The following is a 20,160-nucleotide window of genomic DNA, read 5'->3' on the forward strand; positions in this document are numbered from 1 at the left end:
TATTAGTGGGGGATAAAAAACACCTTTTATTAAAGGTATAGTTTGGTTTGCAGAGATCATAGCTTGATCTCAGCTCAGTTTTGATTATCATAACCCTATAAGGAATTTTAAGAGAGATTTAGTTGTGAATATTAGATTATCCAAAAATAATAAATCACTTAACCTTTATTTTGTTTCTTATCCATATGACCCACAAAAATATATGTAAGGTAATTAAATAATTAAATGGTTGCTTATGAGAGTTTCTCTGCCATCTCATTTTGTGTGCCAAATATATTTATTTGTATGAATTAATTGTATAACTAATTACATAATAATGACTTTCAAAAGCTGAAGTGATTACCTTTGAACATTATATTTATTGAATTTTTAACAAAACAAACAAGTGATACATTGACATAAGCTTAATATTTCACAACGTAATCCCCAAAGTAAATAGAAATACACAATAAAAAAAAATAAAAATAAAAAACATCACACATAACAGAGTAACAGTTAATAAGGAGAGAGAAAAAAAACCCACACCTCGGCACTTTACTTTACTTTCTTAATTTCCTTCATAATGTCTCAGAAACTCAGTTAATGGTTTCCATATTTCTTAAAAATTTCCTCCCTTTCCTCTAACAATATAAGTGAGTCGTTCCAATACAATACATGATGCCATCTCCTGCACCCACATATGATTTGAGGGTACATCCATTTTCTTCCAGTACAGAGATATTAACCGTCTGGCCTGCAGGAGTCCAAAGTCAATCAGTTTTATTTGTCTGGAGCTAAAAACACAATTCTCAGGATATATGCCCAGCACACATATTTTTGCCTCAACAGGTATGTTTACTCCAGCAATCTTTGACAGATTCTGCATGACTGACTTCCAATACTGATGTAATTTTGGACAATCCCATACACAGTGAAAAAGAGTACCCTTTCCATCTAAACATTTACTACATCTATCAGGGATATTAGGTGACCAACGGTTCAGTTTGACCGGAGTTATGTAGGTTCTCATCAACCATTTATATTGGAGGAGTTTCATCCTGGTATTAATTGACTGTTTTTGGGCTTTTAAACATGCAGCTTCCCAGTCTGCCACCTTTATCTCCTCTTGAATGTCAGATCTCCATGCATCCAGCTTATCAGCGGTGGATTCCTCATCATGTGTTAGTAAAGTCGCATAAAATAAAGAAATATGACCTCTCCTTTCAAGATTTTGCAATATAATATTCTCTAGGTTTGACAGTGTTGGTTCAGATTCAATCTGTTTATATTTTGACATAATGAAATGTTTAATTTGTAAGTGTTTATAGAAATGTTCTTTGGAATGTTATATGTTTGGCATAACTGCTCAAATGTAAGAAGGTTGCCATCCTTATAAAGGTCTGCCAGCTTCTGTACACCTTTATCTGCCCAGATTTTGAAACCCCCATCAGCTCTTCCTGCCTTAAAACCTGTGTTGCCCCAAATAGGCGAAAAAGGAGAGATGGGAGGAATACCTCCCATATACTGATGAGCCCTATACCAAATATCAATTGTGTTTTTTAAAAAGGGTTTTTTTGTCATTTTTCCCAATTTTTTGGGGCATGCGGAATATAAATACAGATTCAAGTTAAGTTTTGTTTCTAATTGTTCAATTTTTATCAATGCTTGGGGTGTCTCAGTTGCAAAGTAGAATATGGCTGAGCGCAGCTGTGCAGACCAGTAATATAATTTAAAATTAGGGAGTTGTAACCCCCCTCTCTCAAATGGCAGGTACAGCAGGCGAAGCCTTAGTCTAGGTTTTTTATTATTACAAATAAATCTATTAAGGACAGTGTTTAATTCATCAAAAATTTGTTTTGAGAGAGGCAAACGGAGTGCCTGAAACAGATATAAAAATGTTGGTAATATGCTCATTTTGATCATGTTTATTCTGCCAATAATTGACACGGGCATTACTGACCATTTATCTAAAGACTCCTTTACTTCACTAATCAAAGGATCATAATTCATTGGTACAATGGTTTTAATGACTGGGGTGATTTTAACACCAAGATACACAAATCCCTCTTTTGCATTGATAAACGGGGTCTGTATGACTGGATTTAGCCTCTCGTCCCTATTCAAAAATAGAATAGAGGATTTTGAATCATTTATTTCATAGCCAGAAAATCGACCGAATAGCTCTATTTGTTGCATTAAATTTGGGACACTGATGGACAACCTTGTCAAAAAAACTATCAGATCATCAGCACATAACTGGATGCCAAATATATCATTTCGTTTTCTTATCATCATTGCCAAGGGTTCCATAGCCAAAATAAATAACATTGGAGATAACGGGCATCCCTGGCGAGTGGAATGTTCCAATGCGAAAGGTTTAGAGACTATGTTGTTTGTCAAGACACTGGCTTTAGGATCTGTATACAAAAGTTTAACCCATTTGAGAAAGTTAAATCCAAATCCATACCTCGGAAGAACGTTAAACAAATATGACCACTCTATTCTGTCAAAGGCCTGACGGGCATCAAGTGATAATAAAGCCGTATCTTTAGCATCAAATTTCTCATGAATTATATTCAAAACTCTTCTTATTTTATGAAACCCTTGACGTTTTGGTACAAAGCCATTTTGATCGTTATGAACTAGATGTGAGATAAAGGGGTCTAATCTTTTTGCTAAAACTTTACAAAGTATTTTAGTGTCAACCCCCAATCAGACTTATTGGTCTGAATGATGAGCATTCTGCAGGAGGTTTACCTGGTTTTAATATCAAAGTGATCATAGCCTGTCTTAGAGTGGGTGGGAGAATCTCATTTTTAAATGCTTATTCATACATGTTAAAAAGTGGAACTATTATTTTTTCTTTGAAAGTTTTGTAAAATTCAATCGTAAATCCATCTAACCCCGGAGCTTTACCACTGTTAATGCTTTGTATGGCCTGTGATATCTCTTCAATACTTAAATTTCTGTCCAACTCTTGTTGTGCGTCTTCTGTGAGTGTCTGGAACTGAAGTTGGTCCAAGAATAGGTCTTGTTCTTCCGAGGTATGGTAACAATCAGACTTATACAAATTTTCATAAAATTGTCTAAAACTATCGTTAATTTCAGATGGGTCTACCGTTACCTTACCCGAGGGGGTCTTTATGTTATTAATTGCTCTTTCACTCTGTGTTTTCTTTATTCTCCATGCCAAGAGCTTTCCAGCTTTCTCACCTTGGTCATAATAAGATTGCTTTAACCACATTAAACTTTTTGCTGCCGCATCAGAAGACAATTTATTATATTCAGTTCTCAAACGTAACAATTCACTTTGTTTTATTGGGTCATCACTAGCAAGACTATCCAAGATTTCCATTTGTTTTTGTTGTTGTTTATTCTTCGTACTCGTATAGCTAAGAATTTCACCTCGAATATATGCTTTAAATCCTTCCCATCTCATTGCGGCACAAGTTTGATCTGTATTTAACTCAAAGTAATTATCTATTTTCTCCCCTATAAATTTAACAAAGTTTGAATTCTGTAGCCATCTTGCTTGAAACCGCCAACGGAACTGTTTGTGGGTAAAGTTGTCCATGTAAACATTCAGTGAGATAGCTGCATGATCACTGATCACTATGCTATCATACTGACATCGTTTAAACCTTGATAAAAGTTCCCTTGAGACAAGAAAGTAATCTATACGTGAGTGGGATTTTTGTATACCTGAGTAACAGGAAAATTCTATTTTATCAGGATTTTGTTCCCTCCACACTTCCACCAAGTTCATATCCAATATATATTGATTTATTAAATGTCTAGTTTGAGCTTTATAGATATCTGAGCCTGTTGAACGATCTATACTTGGATTCAAGGTACAGTTAAAGTCTCCTCCAATTATATAGAGTCCTTGCAGAGTGGATACGGTAAGAAATAGATCTTCAAAAAACTTTGGTTTGTTTTCATTTGGGCCATACACACTCACTAAATTCAAAGTGATTGAGAGAATGTTACCCTGTACAATTACGTATCTACCCGCCGGGTCTTTTTTTATTTGTAGCATTTGGAATGGTATGCTCCTATGAATCATAATAATTATGCCTCTTGCATAGTTATTGTATGATGAGTGTATCACCTGGCCAGGCCATCTGTTTTTTACAAATTTTAATTCACAATCTGTAAGATGCGTTTCTTGAAGAAAAAATATTTTCAATTTGAGTTGCTTAATCCTGTTGATAACCTGCTTTAGTTTAATTCTTTTCCTGAGTCCTCTGACATTCCAACTTGTGATTTTTATATCAGACATTATGAGTATTCACTTGTTCCTTACTTTGTTGGTTTTTTCAGACATATTAATATAACAATACGTTGTGCCGAGTTAGTATGAAATACAGATAACTTTTGAATAAAAAAAAACAAATAACTAAATGAAAAAAGAAAATTCTGAAAATGACACATAAAATCCACCCGCCCCCTCCCTTACTCAGATTAGTAAATGGGGGTTTGTGCTAATCCACTAATAAGGGGAGTAGCTAAACTATAAAACCCAACTTCAAAAAGCAGCAGTAGTGTCCGTAAACCATGCATACACCAAACTAAGAAATAAACACAGCAAACCCATATGAACATGTTAACAGTCCCTCAATGAAATTATTCAACAGCAATGTTTTTATCTGCTCATATTGTCTCCTTTTCAAGAATAAAAGTTTAACCAAAGTATGTAGTATTAATGTGTTTAGAAAAAGAGAGATAAAGAATATACACACATATACACACATATATATATATATATACATATGCATACATACACATGCGTCTATAGTGGCGTTATGAAAGTATTATAGAAAATACCTTAAAGTGCAGTTATTAGGTGTCAGTGTGAACAGCTGATTTTTCTAGTTCAGGAACCGAATCGTTCACCATCATAGTCAGTCCTGTCCAGCGTGTCTGCGGAGAAAATCCCCAGCCTCCTTTGGGGATGAAAACAGCTGTGAAAAATGCCTTTTTCAACAGACACTTTCCTGACGGTGTTGAACTCAGCTCGTAGTCGGACGGTCTCAGCTGAAAGATCCTGGGCGAAAAAAAGTTTGTTTCCTTCGTGTTCGATATTACGTTGTTTTGTGGAACTTAAAACAAACTCCCGGTCTTGGAAATTCAGGAATCGGATAAGGACTGCTCTGTGCTGGTTTGGCTTTGGAGGTGCCAGGGTTCGGTGAGCCCTCTCAATGACAAAGGATTTGTCGGTCTCCAGCCAGCGCGGCAGCGCCTCCCGAATGTACTCCAGTAGCGGCCGCTGACCCTCAGTGCCTTCCCGGAGGCCAAACAAGCGAAGGTTCTTCCTGCGGCCCCGGTTCTCCAGGTCGTCAGTCTTTGCCTTTAGGTAGGATATTCGCTTCATGGCGTTGTTAAGGTCGACCGTGCTCTTTTCCAGGAGCTCCTCCGCCGACATGATTCTATTCTCAGCTTCCTCCAGTCGAGTAACATTAGTGGCTACATTTTGCTTCACCTCCGTCATGTTTTTCTCCAAAGAAGCGATGGACTTACTCATTTCACCCATACGATTATCTATGCTGTCCAACTTGGTTCCAAATCCACTGAACTCCGAGTGCAATGACTGAAGTTCAGCTAACACCGTGGTAAGATCACACATGCTATCCGTGCTAGCAGCCCCCACGTTGTCTTGATCTGCTGCCGAAATGTCAGTTTTAGCTGGTTTTTGGGAACCGCTTTTCGTGTGAAAACATCACAATCCTTGAGAGTAGCAGATTTTGACATCTTCCGATTCAGTTTACGCTTCAAAGGCTGGGTTTTTTAGAATTTTTGATGCAGGCTACACGGAGCATTCACTTTAAGCTGCCATCTTGGTTCACGGCTCTATAGCGCCCCCGAAGTGATTACCTTTATTTATTAGAATATATATAACTCAATATGTTAACTAATTGCAAAAGCTGAATAATGAATACATTTCTACTGATTTATCAGCAAAATAATCGATGATTAGTTGATTAATGGACCCAAATAATCATTAGATTAATCGATTATCAAAATAATCGTTTGTTGCAGCCCTACTATATATATATATAAATATATATATATTTTTTTTTTTTTTTTTTTTTTTTTTACATTTTATACAGAAAATACTCCATAATTTAGAAATGAACATTACCTAGTAACATGAAATATACTCAAAATGCAATATATAAACAAACTGAATTGAAATATACTACATTGATTTCACAAAAATAAAATTGTTACACAATTATGCCATCTGGTCAGTTAAGGCTGAAAACAACACAAGTGTGATTCCCAAAAGAACAATACCAGAGGGTTAAACTGGGATATTTTACCAGAAGAGTTTAATTTAATCTAAAGTTCACTCTTTCAATAACAATACAAATATTCTGAATGCAACATCTGCTAATGTAGTTCTGGCCTTATGAGTTAGAATTGGTTTAGACCCAATTAAATAGAAACTTAAAGGGTTAGTTCACCCAGATAGCAAATGTATGTAATTAATAACTTACCCTCATGTTGTTTCAAACCCGTAAAACCTCCGTTTATCTTTGGAACACATTTTAAGATATTTTAGATTTAGTCCGAGAGCTCTCAGTCCCTCCATTGAAGCTGTGTGTACGGTATACTGTACATGTCCAGAAAGATAAGAAAAACATCATCAAAGTAGTCCATGTGACATCAGAGGGTCGGTTAGAATTTTTTTGAGCATCGAAAATACATTTTGGTCCAAAAATAGCAAAAACGACGACTTTATTCAGCATTGTCTTCTCTTTCGTGTCTGTTGTGAGAGAGAGTTCAAAAGAAAGCAGCTGGATATCCGGTTCGCGAACGAATCATTCAGTTCACCAAATTGAACTAAATCGTTTTAAACGGTTCGCGTCTCCAATACGCATTAATCCACAAATGACTTAAGCTGTTAACTTTTTTTAATGTGGCTGACACTCCCTCTGAGTTCAAACAAACCAATATCCAGGAGTAATGCATGCACTCAAACAGTACACTGACTGAACTGCTGTGAAGAGAGAACTGAAGATGAACACCGAGCCGAGCCAGATAATCGTTAATGGTATAGGTAGCCCTTCTATAACCTAAACCATGGACTGCAGATGTTATCTGAATAAGATTATCTGTTGCTGTCTTTTAAACTTCTTTGGCTGTTACATCATTGTGTCCATGTCTTTAAGTCATTCATTGTGCAGAAACACTCATAAGTAACAACCCTTGAGCACCATTTTTCACAAGGAACCTAGTAAGAATTTGCATTCTTACCTTTAATCTTTTTCTCCTTCTCAGTCAGTTTCTTGTCGGCCTGCAGAATAGCTTTAGAATCCACAGATTTCTGTTTCAGGAACTCCTCTAGGACCTCTTCAGCCTATTAGCAAAAACACACACGTACAGAAAGCAAATGGATAATTCAGACAAAGACAAGAGAGGGGTGGGGGGGGGGTGAAAGTGCTCATGTCTTGTGATGTTGTCTAATATGGGGATAACCTTGACTTCTTTTTTGGCCTGGCTGTTATATTTCTTCACAATGTTCTCCAGATCTGTGCAGAAGAGATCATAGCCACCAGGTTTGGCATAGAAGCCCTGCTCGAGTTTTTCCATCACTGGTGCAGAGAGGGATGACAGGATTTCCTCACATCTTTTCTTTGAAGATTTTTCGTTTTGGCACAGGTATCCATCAAAGAGTTTAATAATATTTTCCTAAAAACATAACACATAGCATGTTAGAGGTAGAGGGGTAAATAAGTTGCTGAATACAGAATACTGATCTCTCACATCATCTGATTTGACAAGTGTGTTCTTTGAGTCAAGATGAGCAGGATGAGAATGTGCACCATGCTTCAGAGACTACTAATTTGAGATCTAACAGATATATTGTTGTACATGAACGAAAACAAAATGGCATACATCCAGCGACCAAGAAATTCCAAAGAAATAACTTCTTTCAAACTCTTAATCATTAAGGAGGAAACGATTAACCGCAAGCCAGCTGAAAATCTATTCAAATTAAAAATTCAAATTTAAATCAGTTGAGATGCTAAACAAATCGCGATTCATTTAGCGGCAGGAGTTTATATGAATGCACATTTATACAAATTATATATTATATCTAAATTATACAATCTAATTTAGATTAAAAACTGCTCATGTTGCATGTATGCATCATCTTTGTTTGGGATCAGGATTAAATTACAATGGTTGCCTCTAATTTTAAATGGAAAGAGCTTAGACAAAGCCTTATTTTGTTTATGAAGGATTTATTTTTATGTGTTATTTATTCAATGGATCCCTCATTAAGATGACGACTTGCTGCCACCTACTGGTGCTTTTAGTATCATATTTATTTATCAAATATGATTACAAATGACCTGCTCTTATCATCTGATCGTGTTTTTATCTCTCTATTAGTTCTATTTGATCTTAGTGCTGCGTTTGACACTATTGATCAAAACATTCTTTTTCATAGACTTGAACACTTTGTTGGCATTAATGGAAGTGCATTAGCATGGTTTAAATTGTACTTATATGACCGCCATCAATTCGTAGCAGTGAAGAGGTATCATATCGATCACAAGTGCAGTATGGAGTACCTCAAGGCTCAGTACTAGGGCCGCTACTCTTCACGCTTTATATGTTACCCAGTGGGAGATATCATCAGGAAACATGGTGTTAGCTTTCATTGTTATGCTGATGATACTCAGCTCTATATTTCTTTGCGGCCCGGTGAAACACACCAATTTGAAAAACTAATGGAATGCATAGTCGATATAAAAAACTGAATGACAAGTAATTTCTTACTGCTAAATTCTGAAAAAACAGAGGTGTTAATTATAGGACCTAAAAAACTGCATGTATTAACCAGTGGCGGAGCCAGGACGTTTTCATAGGGGTGGCCAGGGAGGGGCCAACAACCAGTCTGGGGTGGCACAGAAATCTTCATTATTTCAATATAAAAATGTGTTTGACTATAATGTACTGGACTGTTTTCGTTCCAAAACACAACTAAGTACAATTAATTTCTACTAAACTGTAATTGAGATGACAATTTTTTTTATTATTCCTCACCTCTAGGTATTTTATAAAGGGGCTCACTATAGCTTTATTGCTCATTCAACTTCTCAAAACTCCCAAATGCTTGCTCTCCAATATTGCATACTAATGGATGAGACACGCAGAAAGATGTGAAAATGGCTGGAAGACAACAGTAGACATAAATGCCAGGATATAAAATTTTTTATTTTATGCATTTCAGTTTTCATTTTCATATATGTTCTACTAGATTTGTAAAATTTGTAATTTAATGCACAAACAAATGTGAACACAGTACACTTATACTAGTATAAGTGCACTGTGCTCACATTTATCTATGCATTAAATTACAAATAAAAATAAATTTCAGATTGTGCCTTAGGTATTCTCGAATTATAGAATATATTTTAGTACATGCATTTAAGCGACGTTCTTGCATGCTGCGTATACATGCAAAGTTTGCAGCTTTAATCATCTTTTTGGAGATTGCATAACTGACGACAGAACTGGGTATGTATGCTCATATTTCTTGTGTGGGTTATTTATGATAAAGTGATATAGAGCATGCACAACATTTCTGCGTACTGTTGAAGAGTATGTGCCGTGAGCAAAGTAAAACAGCTAATGGGACAGGAAAGTGCGTTTTACTGACATATAGGCTAGTCTAACAACATTTCATCAGACTGAAGTTCACAGTTGTTCTACTTAAGCTGATTTGGCTGCTGTAGCTTTTCCGCGCTCGTTTGACTCACGCCTGGTGCTAAGGTGAAGCTGAATTGTGCTTCTGAAAATTCTCCCGTTTGATGTGGTCATAAAGAGAGATACAGTGTTCCGCATCTCATGCATTTCTTGGTAACAAAAAAAATGGACAAAAAGTCATTTTGAGTGGGGTGGCCAAAGGGGTGGCCATGCTTTCATCAGTGGTGGCCATGGCCACCCCTGGCCACCCCCTGGCTCCGCCCATGGTATTAACATAGAACACTGTCTAAGACTTGATGGCTGCTCTGTCAATTCTTCGTCATCAGTTAGGAACCTAGGTGTGCTATTTGATGGCGATCTTTCCTTAGAAAGCCACGTTTCTAGCATTTGTAAACTGCATTTTTCAATCTCAAAATATATCTAAATTACGGTCTATGCTCTCATTGTCAAATGCAGAAATGTTAATCCATGCATTTATGACCTCAAGGTAAGATTATTGTAATGCTTTATTGGGTGGTTGTTCTGCACACTTAGAGTCGAGTCAGGTGCTCATGGACCCTCCAGAGTCAGGGTTAGTCACCGTCGACCTTCCAGAGTCAGGGCTAGTCACCATCGACTTTCCAGAGTCAGGGTCAATCACTGTTGACCTTTCAGAGTCAGGGTTAGTTCCTGTTGACCTTCCAGAGTTGAGTCAGGTGCTCGTGGACCCTCCAGAGTCGAGTCAGGTGCTCGGGGACCCTCAAGAGTCAGGGTTAGTCACCGTTGACCTTCCAGAGTCAGGGTTAGTCACCTTTGACCTTCCAGAATTAGGGCTAGTCACTGCTGACCTTCCAGAGTCAGGACTAGTCACCATTGACTTTCCAGAGTCAGGGCTAGTCACCGTTGACCTTCCAGAGTTAAGCCAAGAGCCGGAGCCGTTCCACGTTTCTGCTGAACTATCAGAGCCTCTCCACGTCTCTGATGAACTGCCAGAGCCGTTCCACATCTCTGCTGAACTACCAGAGTCTCTCCTCGCCTCTGCGGAACTTCCAGAGTCTCGTCACGTCTCAGTCGAACTCTCTGAGCACCCGACTGATCCTGTTGTGGCCACGGAGGCTACCCTTAACATGTTCTATGTTTCAGACTTGCCCAACCAGACTGGTCCTCCTGTTTGTCCGGCCGCACAGATGTGGTGGTCTTCCGCACCGCCCTGGGGGTCTTCTGTCCCGACCACAATGTTGTGGTGGACTTCTGCTCCGCCCTGGGGGGCTTCCGCCCTGACCACACGGTTGTGGTGGTCTTCTGCTCCGCCCTGGGGGGCTTCCGTCCCAACCACACGGTTGTGGTGGTCTTCTGCTCCGCCCTGGGGGACTCCGGTCTCGACCACACGGTTGTGTTGGTCTTCTGCTCCGCCCTGGGGGGCGTCCGTCCCGACCAAACGGTTGTGGTGGTCTTCTGCTCCGCCATGGGGGCCTTCTGCCTCGACCACACGGTTATGGTGGTCTTCTGCTCCGCCCTGGTGGGCGTCACGTGATGTCCTTCTTGGACTTATGTTTTTGTGTTTATTTTTTGTTGTTCTTCTGTCTGTGTCTTTCGTTCTGTTTCCCTCTAAGGACCTGGCCCTCCGTCCCTCCCCCTGATCCTCCGCCGGTCCACCACCCTCCTGGACTCCTTGTTTTGTGTTGCACTTCTCTTGTCTCTGTTTTCCCATTTTACCTGGTCGTCTTGTCTCGGTTTCCCCATTCTACCTGGTCATTTTGCCTCTGTTTCCCCATTCTACCTGGTCCTCTTGTCTCTGTTTTCCCCATTTTACCTGGCCCTCTATCCCTCCCCCTAGTCCTCCGCCGCTCCACCTCCCTCCTGGTCTCTTTGTGTTTTTGGTTTTCCCTTGGGTTCGGGTGGAGCATCTGGCAGCTGCTCCGTGGAGGAGGGGGTAATGTCACGCTGTCTAGTCTCTGTTTCCCTGGGTGTCCACTAGTGGGCTCACTTCCCCTTAGGCACTTCACCGTAGGCACTAGAATTCCTCTAGTCTGGTCCTGTCTTCACAGTAATTGCACTCCTGTTAATTGCACCAGGTGCAGTCACTTTATTGTCATTAGCCTCCTTATAAATACCAGTCTTTCCCTGTTGTTGGGATGGAGTCCTTACCCTTCGTGTGTTCAGCTTTCTCGTCCCCCGAGATTCTTCCTGTCTGCCCGTCCTCCGAGTCATCTCGCTTTCCGAGTTCCCTTTTCTTGTCCCTTTCATTTGTTTTGTTTTGTTTGGAATGTCTTCTTGGTTTTGACCTAGGCTGTATTCGACTACGATTTGGATTACCATATAAATAAATACCTGCAATTGGATCTCTCGCTCTCCCTGTGTCTCTCTGGGTACACGAATCATCACAAATTATCACTATCAAAAATACTGTCAATATTGCACACCTGTAAAATAATAATTTTTGCATGGTTAATATTAATGTAACTATAAGCAAACTAGGCTTTAAAGGTCCCAAATTTTCAAAACTAAAATTTCCTGGTTTTTTTCTTGATAATTAAGGCCTAAGGGCTTTGTAACTGCCATATAATTTTCAAAGCACAGCCTGCTGTTAGGGTATTCAGGGACAGGAGACTGGAATAACAGGAGAACAAGGTTTATTTAGGCACAAGCAGAGGAGCAGGTAGTGAATAGTGAGGATATGGTGCTGGAGCTGGGAGAGATGAGTGGATCCGGAGGTGATGAACACAAGATGCTGGAGGTAGCTGACACACACAAACGATGGAGACAGGAATATGCTGGAGAGAGGTAAGCAGGATAATAGGTTAGTCCTTAGAGTTAATAGGTAGGTATTGACCTAGTTGCGAACAAGACCGGACGGTGACTGAGTGTGTGCGTGTGTGGTTTTTGTAGGAGTGGAGCAGGTCTGTCAGGGTGGTTGGAATGGAAGGTGTCTAGCAGGTTTGGATCCAGGATGTCGTTGCGTGGGACCCATGAGGCCGATCTCTTGTATCTTGCTCTCCGTCTGCCCTTTAGACTGGGGATGGTATCCAGACGACAGGCTGACGGCCACACCTAGGAGTGAATGGAAGGCCTTCCAAACCCGGGAGATGAACTGGGGGCCTCTGTCGGAGATGATGTCCTCAGGGATGCCAAAGTATCGGAAGACATGGTTAAACATCAGTTCGGCGTTTCCATGGCCGTGGGCAGTCTTTTCAAGAGGAGAAGACGACAGGATTTAGAGAAGCAGTCAACAATAATGAGAATGCATGTATTATTATCTGAGGGAGGCAGGTCAGTTATGAAGTTCACCCCTAGGTGCAACCAAGGGTGGTTTGGAACGGGTAGAGGGAGGAGCTTGCCAGATGGTAGGTGACGTGGACTCTTCGAGATGGTGCATTCCTTACATCCTTGCACGTACCTTCTGATGTCAGAAGCCATATTGGGCCACCAGAAGAGTTCCCTCAGCAGCGAGAGGGTTTCATTGACCCCCGGGTGGTCAGTGCCAAGTGATGAGTGAGCCGAGTGGATGAGTGGAGTGCGCCGTGTCCTGGTGATGTACTGCAAGCCCGGGGGACAACCCGGCGGGGCGTTGGTGGAGGAATTGGAGGAGGTCAGAGTTTCGGCTGACCAGGTGATTGGACTGACGATTACCTTGTCCGGGAGTATGGTTTCGGGTTCCTCCAGGTTTTCCTCAGGAGTGTAACAACGTGATAAAGCGTCAGCTTTAGGGAAGACTCAGTGTGTGTGTGTGGTTTTTGTAGGAGTGGTTGATTGAAGGTGGATGAGGAGCAGGTGGGAGTGATTAGTATTCCGGTGAGGGTGTGCATTGTGATTGGTTGGTGTTGGAGCCTAGCGTGTCTGTTACATCTGCATTATTTTATGCACGCAGCCTACATACAGTAGCTGTGATTTTCCACGAGCCATTGTGACTTCCATAAAAAGTTGACGTCAGAACTACACAGTAACCTCATTCAGACACTTTTATCCAAATGAGGACAATAGAAGTAATCAAAACCAACAAATAAGCAATAATTTACAAGTGCTATATTAGTATTTTAATATAGTGTTATATTTCAATTTCACTAAGAAATTTTGTCCAAGCAACAATAAAATGACACATTTAATTTAGAATTTGTCCTAAATCGCGAATAAAAAATTGTGAATTGAATTAAATCATGAGGTCAAAATCGTGAATCAAATTTAATCCAGAGTTGTGTGAATCGTTACATCCCTAATAATAAAGATAATGATAAGGGATTCATGCTACAAACTGAAAAGAATAATTAGGCAGGCATTTAAATATTTGTAGGAAATCATGGCCTAGTCGATAGAGTTTGACTCCTAACTCTAAGGTTGTGGGTTCGAGTCTTGGGCCAGCAATACCATAACTGAGGTGCCCTTGAGCAAGGCACCGAACCCCCAACTGCTCCCCGGCACTGCAGCATAAATGATGTTCACTGTGTGTGTGTTTTCACTGCTGTCTGTGTGCACTTTGAAATGGTTAAATGCAGAGCAGAATTCTGAGTATGCTTGGCTGTATGGCATATCACTCACTAATTGCAGTGTTGTTTCAAAAAGTAACAAATTGGAAAATTTATTGAATGGTAGAAACTTGGGGTTTCTTGGAATTTCAGAAACATGGTTAACAAAATCTTCCCCAACAGCTCCATTAAATATTTCTGGATATAATGTGTTTAAGGGGCATTAAAAAATTGTTATGGGTGATTTTAATGTAAAGTGGGCTAAAGAAATAGTTATCAGTAGGCTATTTGATTTTGAAATCTTGAAGAAATTCATCGATCTGTTTAGATAAAATAACTGACAAAAATGTAGTTATTTTCCTCACAAACAAAATTTGCACAGCAGAAAGCACCAATTAAAGATTTAATGCTTACAATGTTATTAGTTTGGCATGTGATAGGGAAAAAAGTTTACACACAATAGCCTAAGCCACTTTTAAACTCTCCTGTTATTTTTATTTATTTATTTTTATAGGCTACGTTATGAACATAGCATTTCAAACATACTGAAATACTTTATCCATGGAGTGAAGGCGAAGCTTGTTTCTGGTATCAGTGAGCTCGAATCTGAGTGAATATTAAATGCTCTGAGTGCAGAGGGGAAGTTGTTGCTGCTTCACTTCGCTCACAGACTTTGCTGCCGAGGGGGAGAGATGTTTCACCCGATGAAATGAAGACGACTGCAGCAGCACAAGCACAGCATATCCGCCAAAAAGCAACCTGCAGCAATGCTCGTTGCTCGGCTCAAGCTTTACTTTTGTAGGTCGCATGGCAGTAAACAATACGATGATATGACCATGCAGTCAATACAGATATTTAATAAAAACATTAAAAGCAAGCAGGACTGTAACATAACCCATTAAGAAACGCACACCAGGTCTACTTATTTAAATTAAATTAAACCCTTTAACGTATACCTAATTTTTTCCAAATGAATGAAACTCATGACATCTCTCAACCAGTCATCGAAAGATGGAGGGAGTTTTTGTTTCCAAAGCAGGAGAATGCGCCATCTGGCTAATAATGTTAAAAATGCAAAAGACTTTGCAGTATTTCCAGTCAAATCAGTGACATTTGACGAAAGTCCAAAAAGTGTTACCAATGGGCAAGGCTCAATCTGTTTCTTCGTCACTAAAGAAAAACAATTAAAGATTAATAGCCAAAAAGAATATAACTATGGACATGTCCAAAACATATGCATTAAGTCTGCCGGGGCCTGATGGCAACAGTCACAGAGAGGATCAATACCAGGCTTGATTTTTGCCAATCTCACTTTTGTCCAGTAAATTCAATGAATACATTTTAACTGGATAAGACTATGACGTGCACAAATAGAGGAGGTATGAACACGGGACAGAATCTGGTTCCAAGTCTCATCATCAAATGTAAGGCAAAGATCCAACTCCCATTGTTGTTTAATAAAAGAGAGAGAGGAAGTGGCAATGGAGGAAATTAGCTTGTATAGCGTAGACAAATCACCTCTTTTAATAAAGGCTACTTCAAGAATCTGATCGAGCGTAGATTTTGGGGGAAGATTCGGAAAATCAGGGAATGAGTTTATAACAAAATTTAGAAGTTGCAAATAAAAAAAATATTGTGCACTAAAAAGAGATAATTTTTGTTTCAATTGAGAAAAACAGTGAAAAATATTATCAATGTAAATATAATTGACAACTGAAATCCCTGCTCTCTGCCAAATATTAAATGCTTGGTCATTAAGTAAATGGGGGAATAAGGGGTTACGGTTTATAGGTGAAACCAATGGTAAGCAATGAAGTTTTTTTTATAACCAAGAATGAACCGAAATGAAAATGAAATGAAAACATTTACCTTTTTATCCGTATGTATATATATATATATATATATATATATATATATATATATATATATATATATATGTGTATATATACAGTAGGTGGCCAGCCTATCTGGGCGTCATCATATGCATGCTATTTTTATTAAACAGTAAATAAATATAAGGCCTATGTGTGTGTGTGTATATATATATATATATATATATATATATATATATATATATATATATATATATATAAGCTAAATGTTTTAATTTCATTTTCATGAAATTTCATGGTTTAAAAAAATCTTCAGGTTCCATATGCAGAGCAAAATGGGAACGGTCCAGCATTTAGCAATAATTATTATTAACTCTGTTATTATTCTTGATTTTTCAAACTACCAACACTTTGCATTTTTGAATTATGCCTTATGTGTGACCAAAAATTAAGTATTATTTGTTTCAGCTGTTTGAGCGTGCTGGTGCCTCGCGCACATATTCACTGGAAACAGCAGTGGTTCACCAGACATTCGGCGTGAGCACTTTGACATATTGTCAATTATGATTTTTTTTCCATCGATACTGAAACGCACATCCTATTTACCTCATGAATAATAGTTAATCTTCAAATGGGCAACATCACGAATATGGAAACGTTTGGATTTCTCCCGATTGAGAAAGCCCAACCTTACCTTATGCTTAGCTTTAAATTATTATTATTATTTTATTTTTTTATTATTATTTAGCCTATATTATTATATACTGCAATTATATTTATCCATTAGAATTATATATTTTTAATTATTGTTTTGTTCTGATAAATTTGTTAAATTTAAAGGATTTGTTGTCAAATATTTTCTTATAGCCTATTTTTTTCCTCTCACAAACTCTGATTTATTTTTTAGCGTGTTTAAAAAAAAAACATGCAGCAAACGAAAATAGGTGATTAATCCGTTAAAATGAAACCTATACACGACTCATATATTTTTTTCCTCTGACAAACTTTATTTTTTAGCGTGTTTAAAAAATAAAAAATAAAAAAAACATTCAGCAAATGAAAATAGGTGATTAATCAGTTAAAAATGTGTTACTCTTGGTTAACAGTAATTATAATTATTTTACTTCAGAACAGAGCCTGAGACTAATCTAGGCTATCCAGTTTTTTTTTTTTTTTTTCATTGCATCTGAAAAAGACTTTGTTCATTACATTCACTTCACGCGCTCTGGCACAGATCAACCTCCCGCGATGCTCAGCTGTGGACGATTTAAAAATGTTTGATATAAAGCAGTGGTTCTCAACCAGCGGCCCGTCACGAATTCAAATGAGGCCCGAACCACATGCTGAATTAAAAAAAAAGTTTGTAAAATATTATTTTTTTAAAATCAATTAAAAAAAATTATGCTACTAATGAAATATACGCTATATCCTAATGTTTTTATGTGATTTTTTTTTTCTTATATTATTTTCAGACATGAGCAGACCTACTGGCATAAGCATTTAACGAACACATACAAGCGCGCACTTTGGCAGAATTCAATTCAAATAGTCATCAACAGCCATTAGGTAAATTGCCTTTAAGGTAAAATTGCGAATCAGAATGGACAAATTTGTTTTTTAAGGGAGAAAAAAAAGAAATTCAAAAAATGCCAGCAAATGAACATGTACAAACTGTGAATAATCAGTATTGAAGGAGAAGTGCTGGATTTTCGATTTTTTTTTGCCCCGCAACTCACTTGAAGAAGTTCAGGCAAATAGAAACACCATACAATACGTAGCAATCCTTAATTGAAGAAATGTGGCAAAACATCTCTGGAGAGAACCTCATATTATTAAATTCAAAAGTGCTTTCCATATTTTGATCAAAATAGGCTACATTTGTGAACGCACATTTTCTGAAATGTTGCACGACAGGTCATGCAAGCCCTGCATCTTAAAGCCTCTGTCAAACTTTCTGCGTCCGCGAGTCCGCTATGGACCGCTAGGTAGGCGTGACGTAAAAATTGTCATTGGAGAGTGTGTGCCGAGGCTCTGAGCAGACGACCGCGTGGACAGGTGCGCGTGGTCAGTAGGCTTCAAAAGCAAAATTGCACATGTGCAGGCAGAGTGAAGAAGCTCATTGCTACTCGAACCTGTGCAATCCGTCAGTAAAAGAATATAAAGACAGTCAGATGTGCAATAATTCTGGGCAATTGCAGAGCGGACCGTCAGCCTGCGCATTCAGAAGTATAAATCGAAGAAGTCTGAGTCCGCGCTGGCCATGTCTGCGTCCGGATTGCTCATGCGGAAAGTATAACACAGGCGTTACAATCGCAACTTCTTTGTGTTATTGCTTTCAAGCTGAATCTCACAAAATTGGTCAACTCCCGACAGCATCAGGTGTTTTATTTATGGGGAGTAGAACTGTTTATTTCAATTAATGTAATAGATTATATATCATAATAGTTAGGCTATACTATTATAAATCAGGTTGGTTTGTATTGCTGACGTAATATATAAATTATATGCGTAGACTTGCACTTAGACCAGTGCGGCCCGCTGGAAAAAAAGGTTGAGAACCACTGATATAAAGGTTGCTGTCCCATTTTATACAGGAATTGTTCATTTTAAAATATCGAATTATATTGTTAGTTCTAATTATATTGTTAACACAAGTTCATTTAGAATTTTTTTACTTATAAACTCCTTGAGAATTTAAAGTTAGTTTAATAGTATTTAAATTCAAGTTTAAAAAAAAAAGTTTTTAATTGCTTAAATTATTAATTAATAATATGTTATCATGTTTATTCTTGTAAAAAATACATGTTTATTCTTTAGTTTCTCTCTCTCTCTAACAGCATTAGCTCAATAAAAAATATGTCTTCCTTCCGTTAGAATAAATGTTTTCAATAAGTTGTATTCGCCTCAATCTGATTTAGTAAAGTCAAACCGCAGACAGTGAAGCTGCACCACTGAGTGCGCGGGACTCGCTGTGAGGCGGGAACAGAGGATTCCTCTTGGTCTTAAAGCCTTCCGCAAACATCCACGATCACAAATAACAATGATTTTCGTAAAATAATGATTAATTATTAATTGATGATTTGTTATTATCATTATGGTCTTGTGAAAATAATACAATTATGAATACAAAGAGTAGTGCTGCTGAGTGCAGGCATGTTTCAGCCCAGTAACACACCGTTCCTCAGAGCCAAAACACGGACCAAATTCTGTTCAGCTCGAGGGGGTTGGATTTTGGGTAGTTATTCATGGCTTGTGGGGGTCGAGATAAAGGTGTGAATTGCTCTTTCATATGGACAGTGTCTTATGAGGCTTTCACTTGCTGAACTGATTTATATAAGACTGTTGTTTTGGTTATATTCACAGTGCTGGCTCTCTCTGATGAGAGAAATGCAACATTCACAGATTACACAATTCGTTTTCATTTAAAAAACATTTCAAGCTTTCTGTAGATATGTTTTAATGTATGTGAGACACCACAATATTATGTTAATTAAAAAAATTATACATTCATTATCATGAAAAAATTAAAGTGATGAGACAGCGCCTCCCTGTCATTGCTGCACATGAATTGACTGCTCTGACTCAAAAGCTGTCTTTTTCCACAGCATGAGCACTTGCAGCACTAGTGCTACTGTTTCCTTCGTCACCTTCAAAATAAATAAATAAGCATTGTACACTAGGCTACATATAGTAAGCTAGAAATGGAAAATCAACATTTCTGGTCAAATTTACCACTAGAAAAATTATTTATCCCCATATGTAAAACAGTGTGCTAGTTTGCTCTTTTAAAACTTCTATCATTATATATATTTGTAATATATATATATATATTAATTTAGCTATCTTAAGTCGCTTTGAATGAAAGCGTCCATCTGCCAAATGATTATGTAAATATTAGGGTGGAACAGTTCAACTTTTTCACAGTTCGGTTTGTTTTACGGTTTTAGAATCACAGTTTCGGTACCGTTGTATGTGCTATGTTTATGGAAAAACTAAACTTTTCCAAAATGTAAAAATTATTTTTTTTAATTAAATTTATCATATTATTAAGAATATTCTAACAACAAGCTACAGCACAAATAAATACAATAGAGGAAAGATACAAATAAAATAGACTTACTTTCAGGCTTTTTTAGGTAGGTGTAGCATTAGTTTTTAGGTACAGAAAATGAATAAAGTAATCAAAT

The 20,160-nt window shown here is 38.0% G+C and overlaps 1 protein-coding gene across 1 annotated transcript in view; it reads right to left on the reverse strand.

The window, feature by feature from the left end:
* The window catches only part of LOC132099268 (guanylate-binding protein 1-like), a 97,529-nt gene that overhangs the window by 22,622 nt on the left and 54,747 nt on the right, over window positions 1-20,160 (reverse strand). Inside the window, exons 6-7 of the mRNA XM_059505705.1 lie at window positions 7,462-7,674; window positions 7,240-7,342 (exon numbers count right to left, since the gene is read on the reverse strand). Coding sequence (XP_059361688.1) covers window positions 7,240-7,342; window positions 7,462-7,674 — 316 coding nt within the window. The remainder of the gene's footprint in view (window positions 1-7,239; window positions 7,343-7,461; window positions 7,675-20,160) is intronic.

This window comes from Carassius carassius, chromosome 22 (genome assembly GCF_963082965.1).
Source record: "Carassius carassius chromosome 22, fCarCar2.1, whole genome shotgun sequence".
Classification (NCBI taxonomy): Eukaryota; Metazoa; Chordata; class Actinopteri; order Cypriniformes; family Cyprinidae; genus Carassius; species Carassius carassius.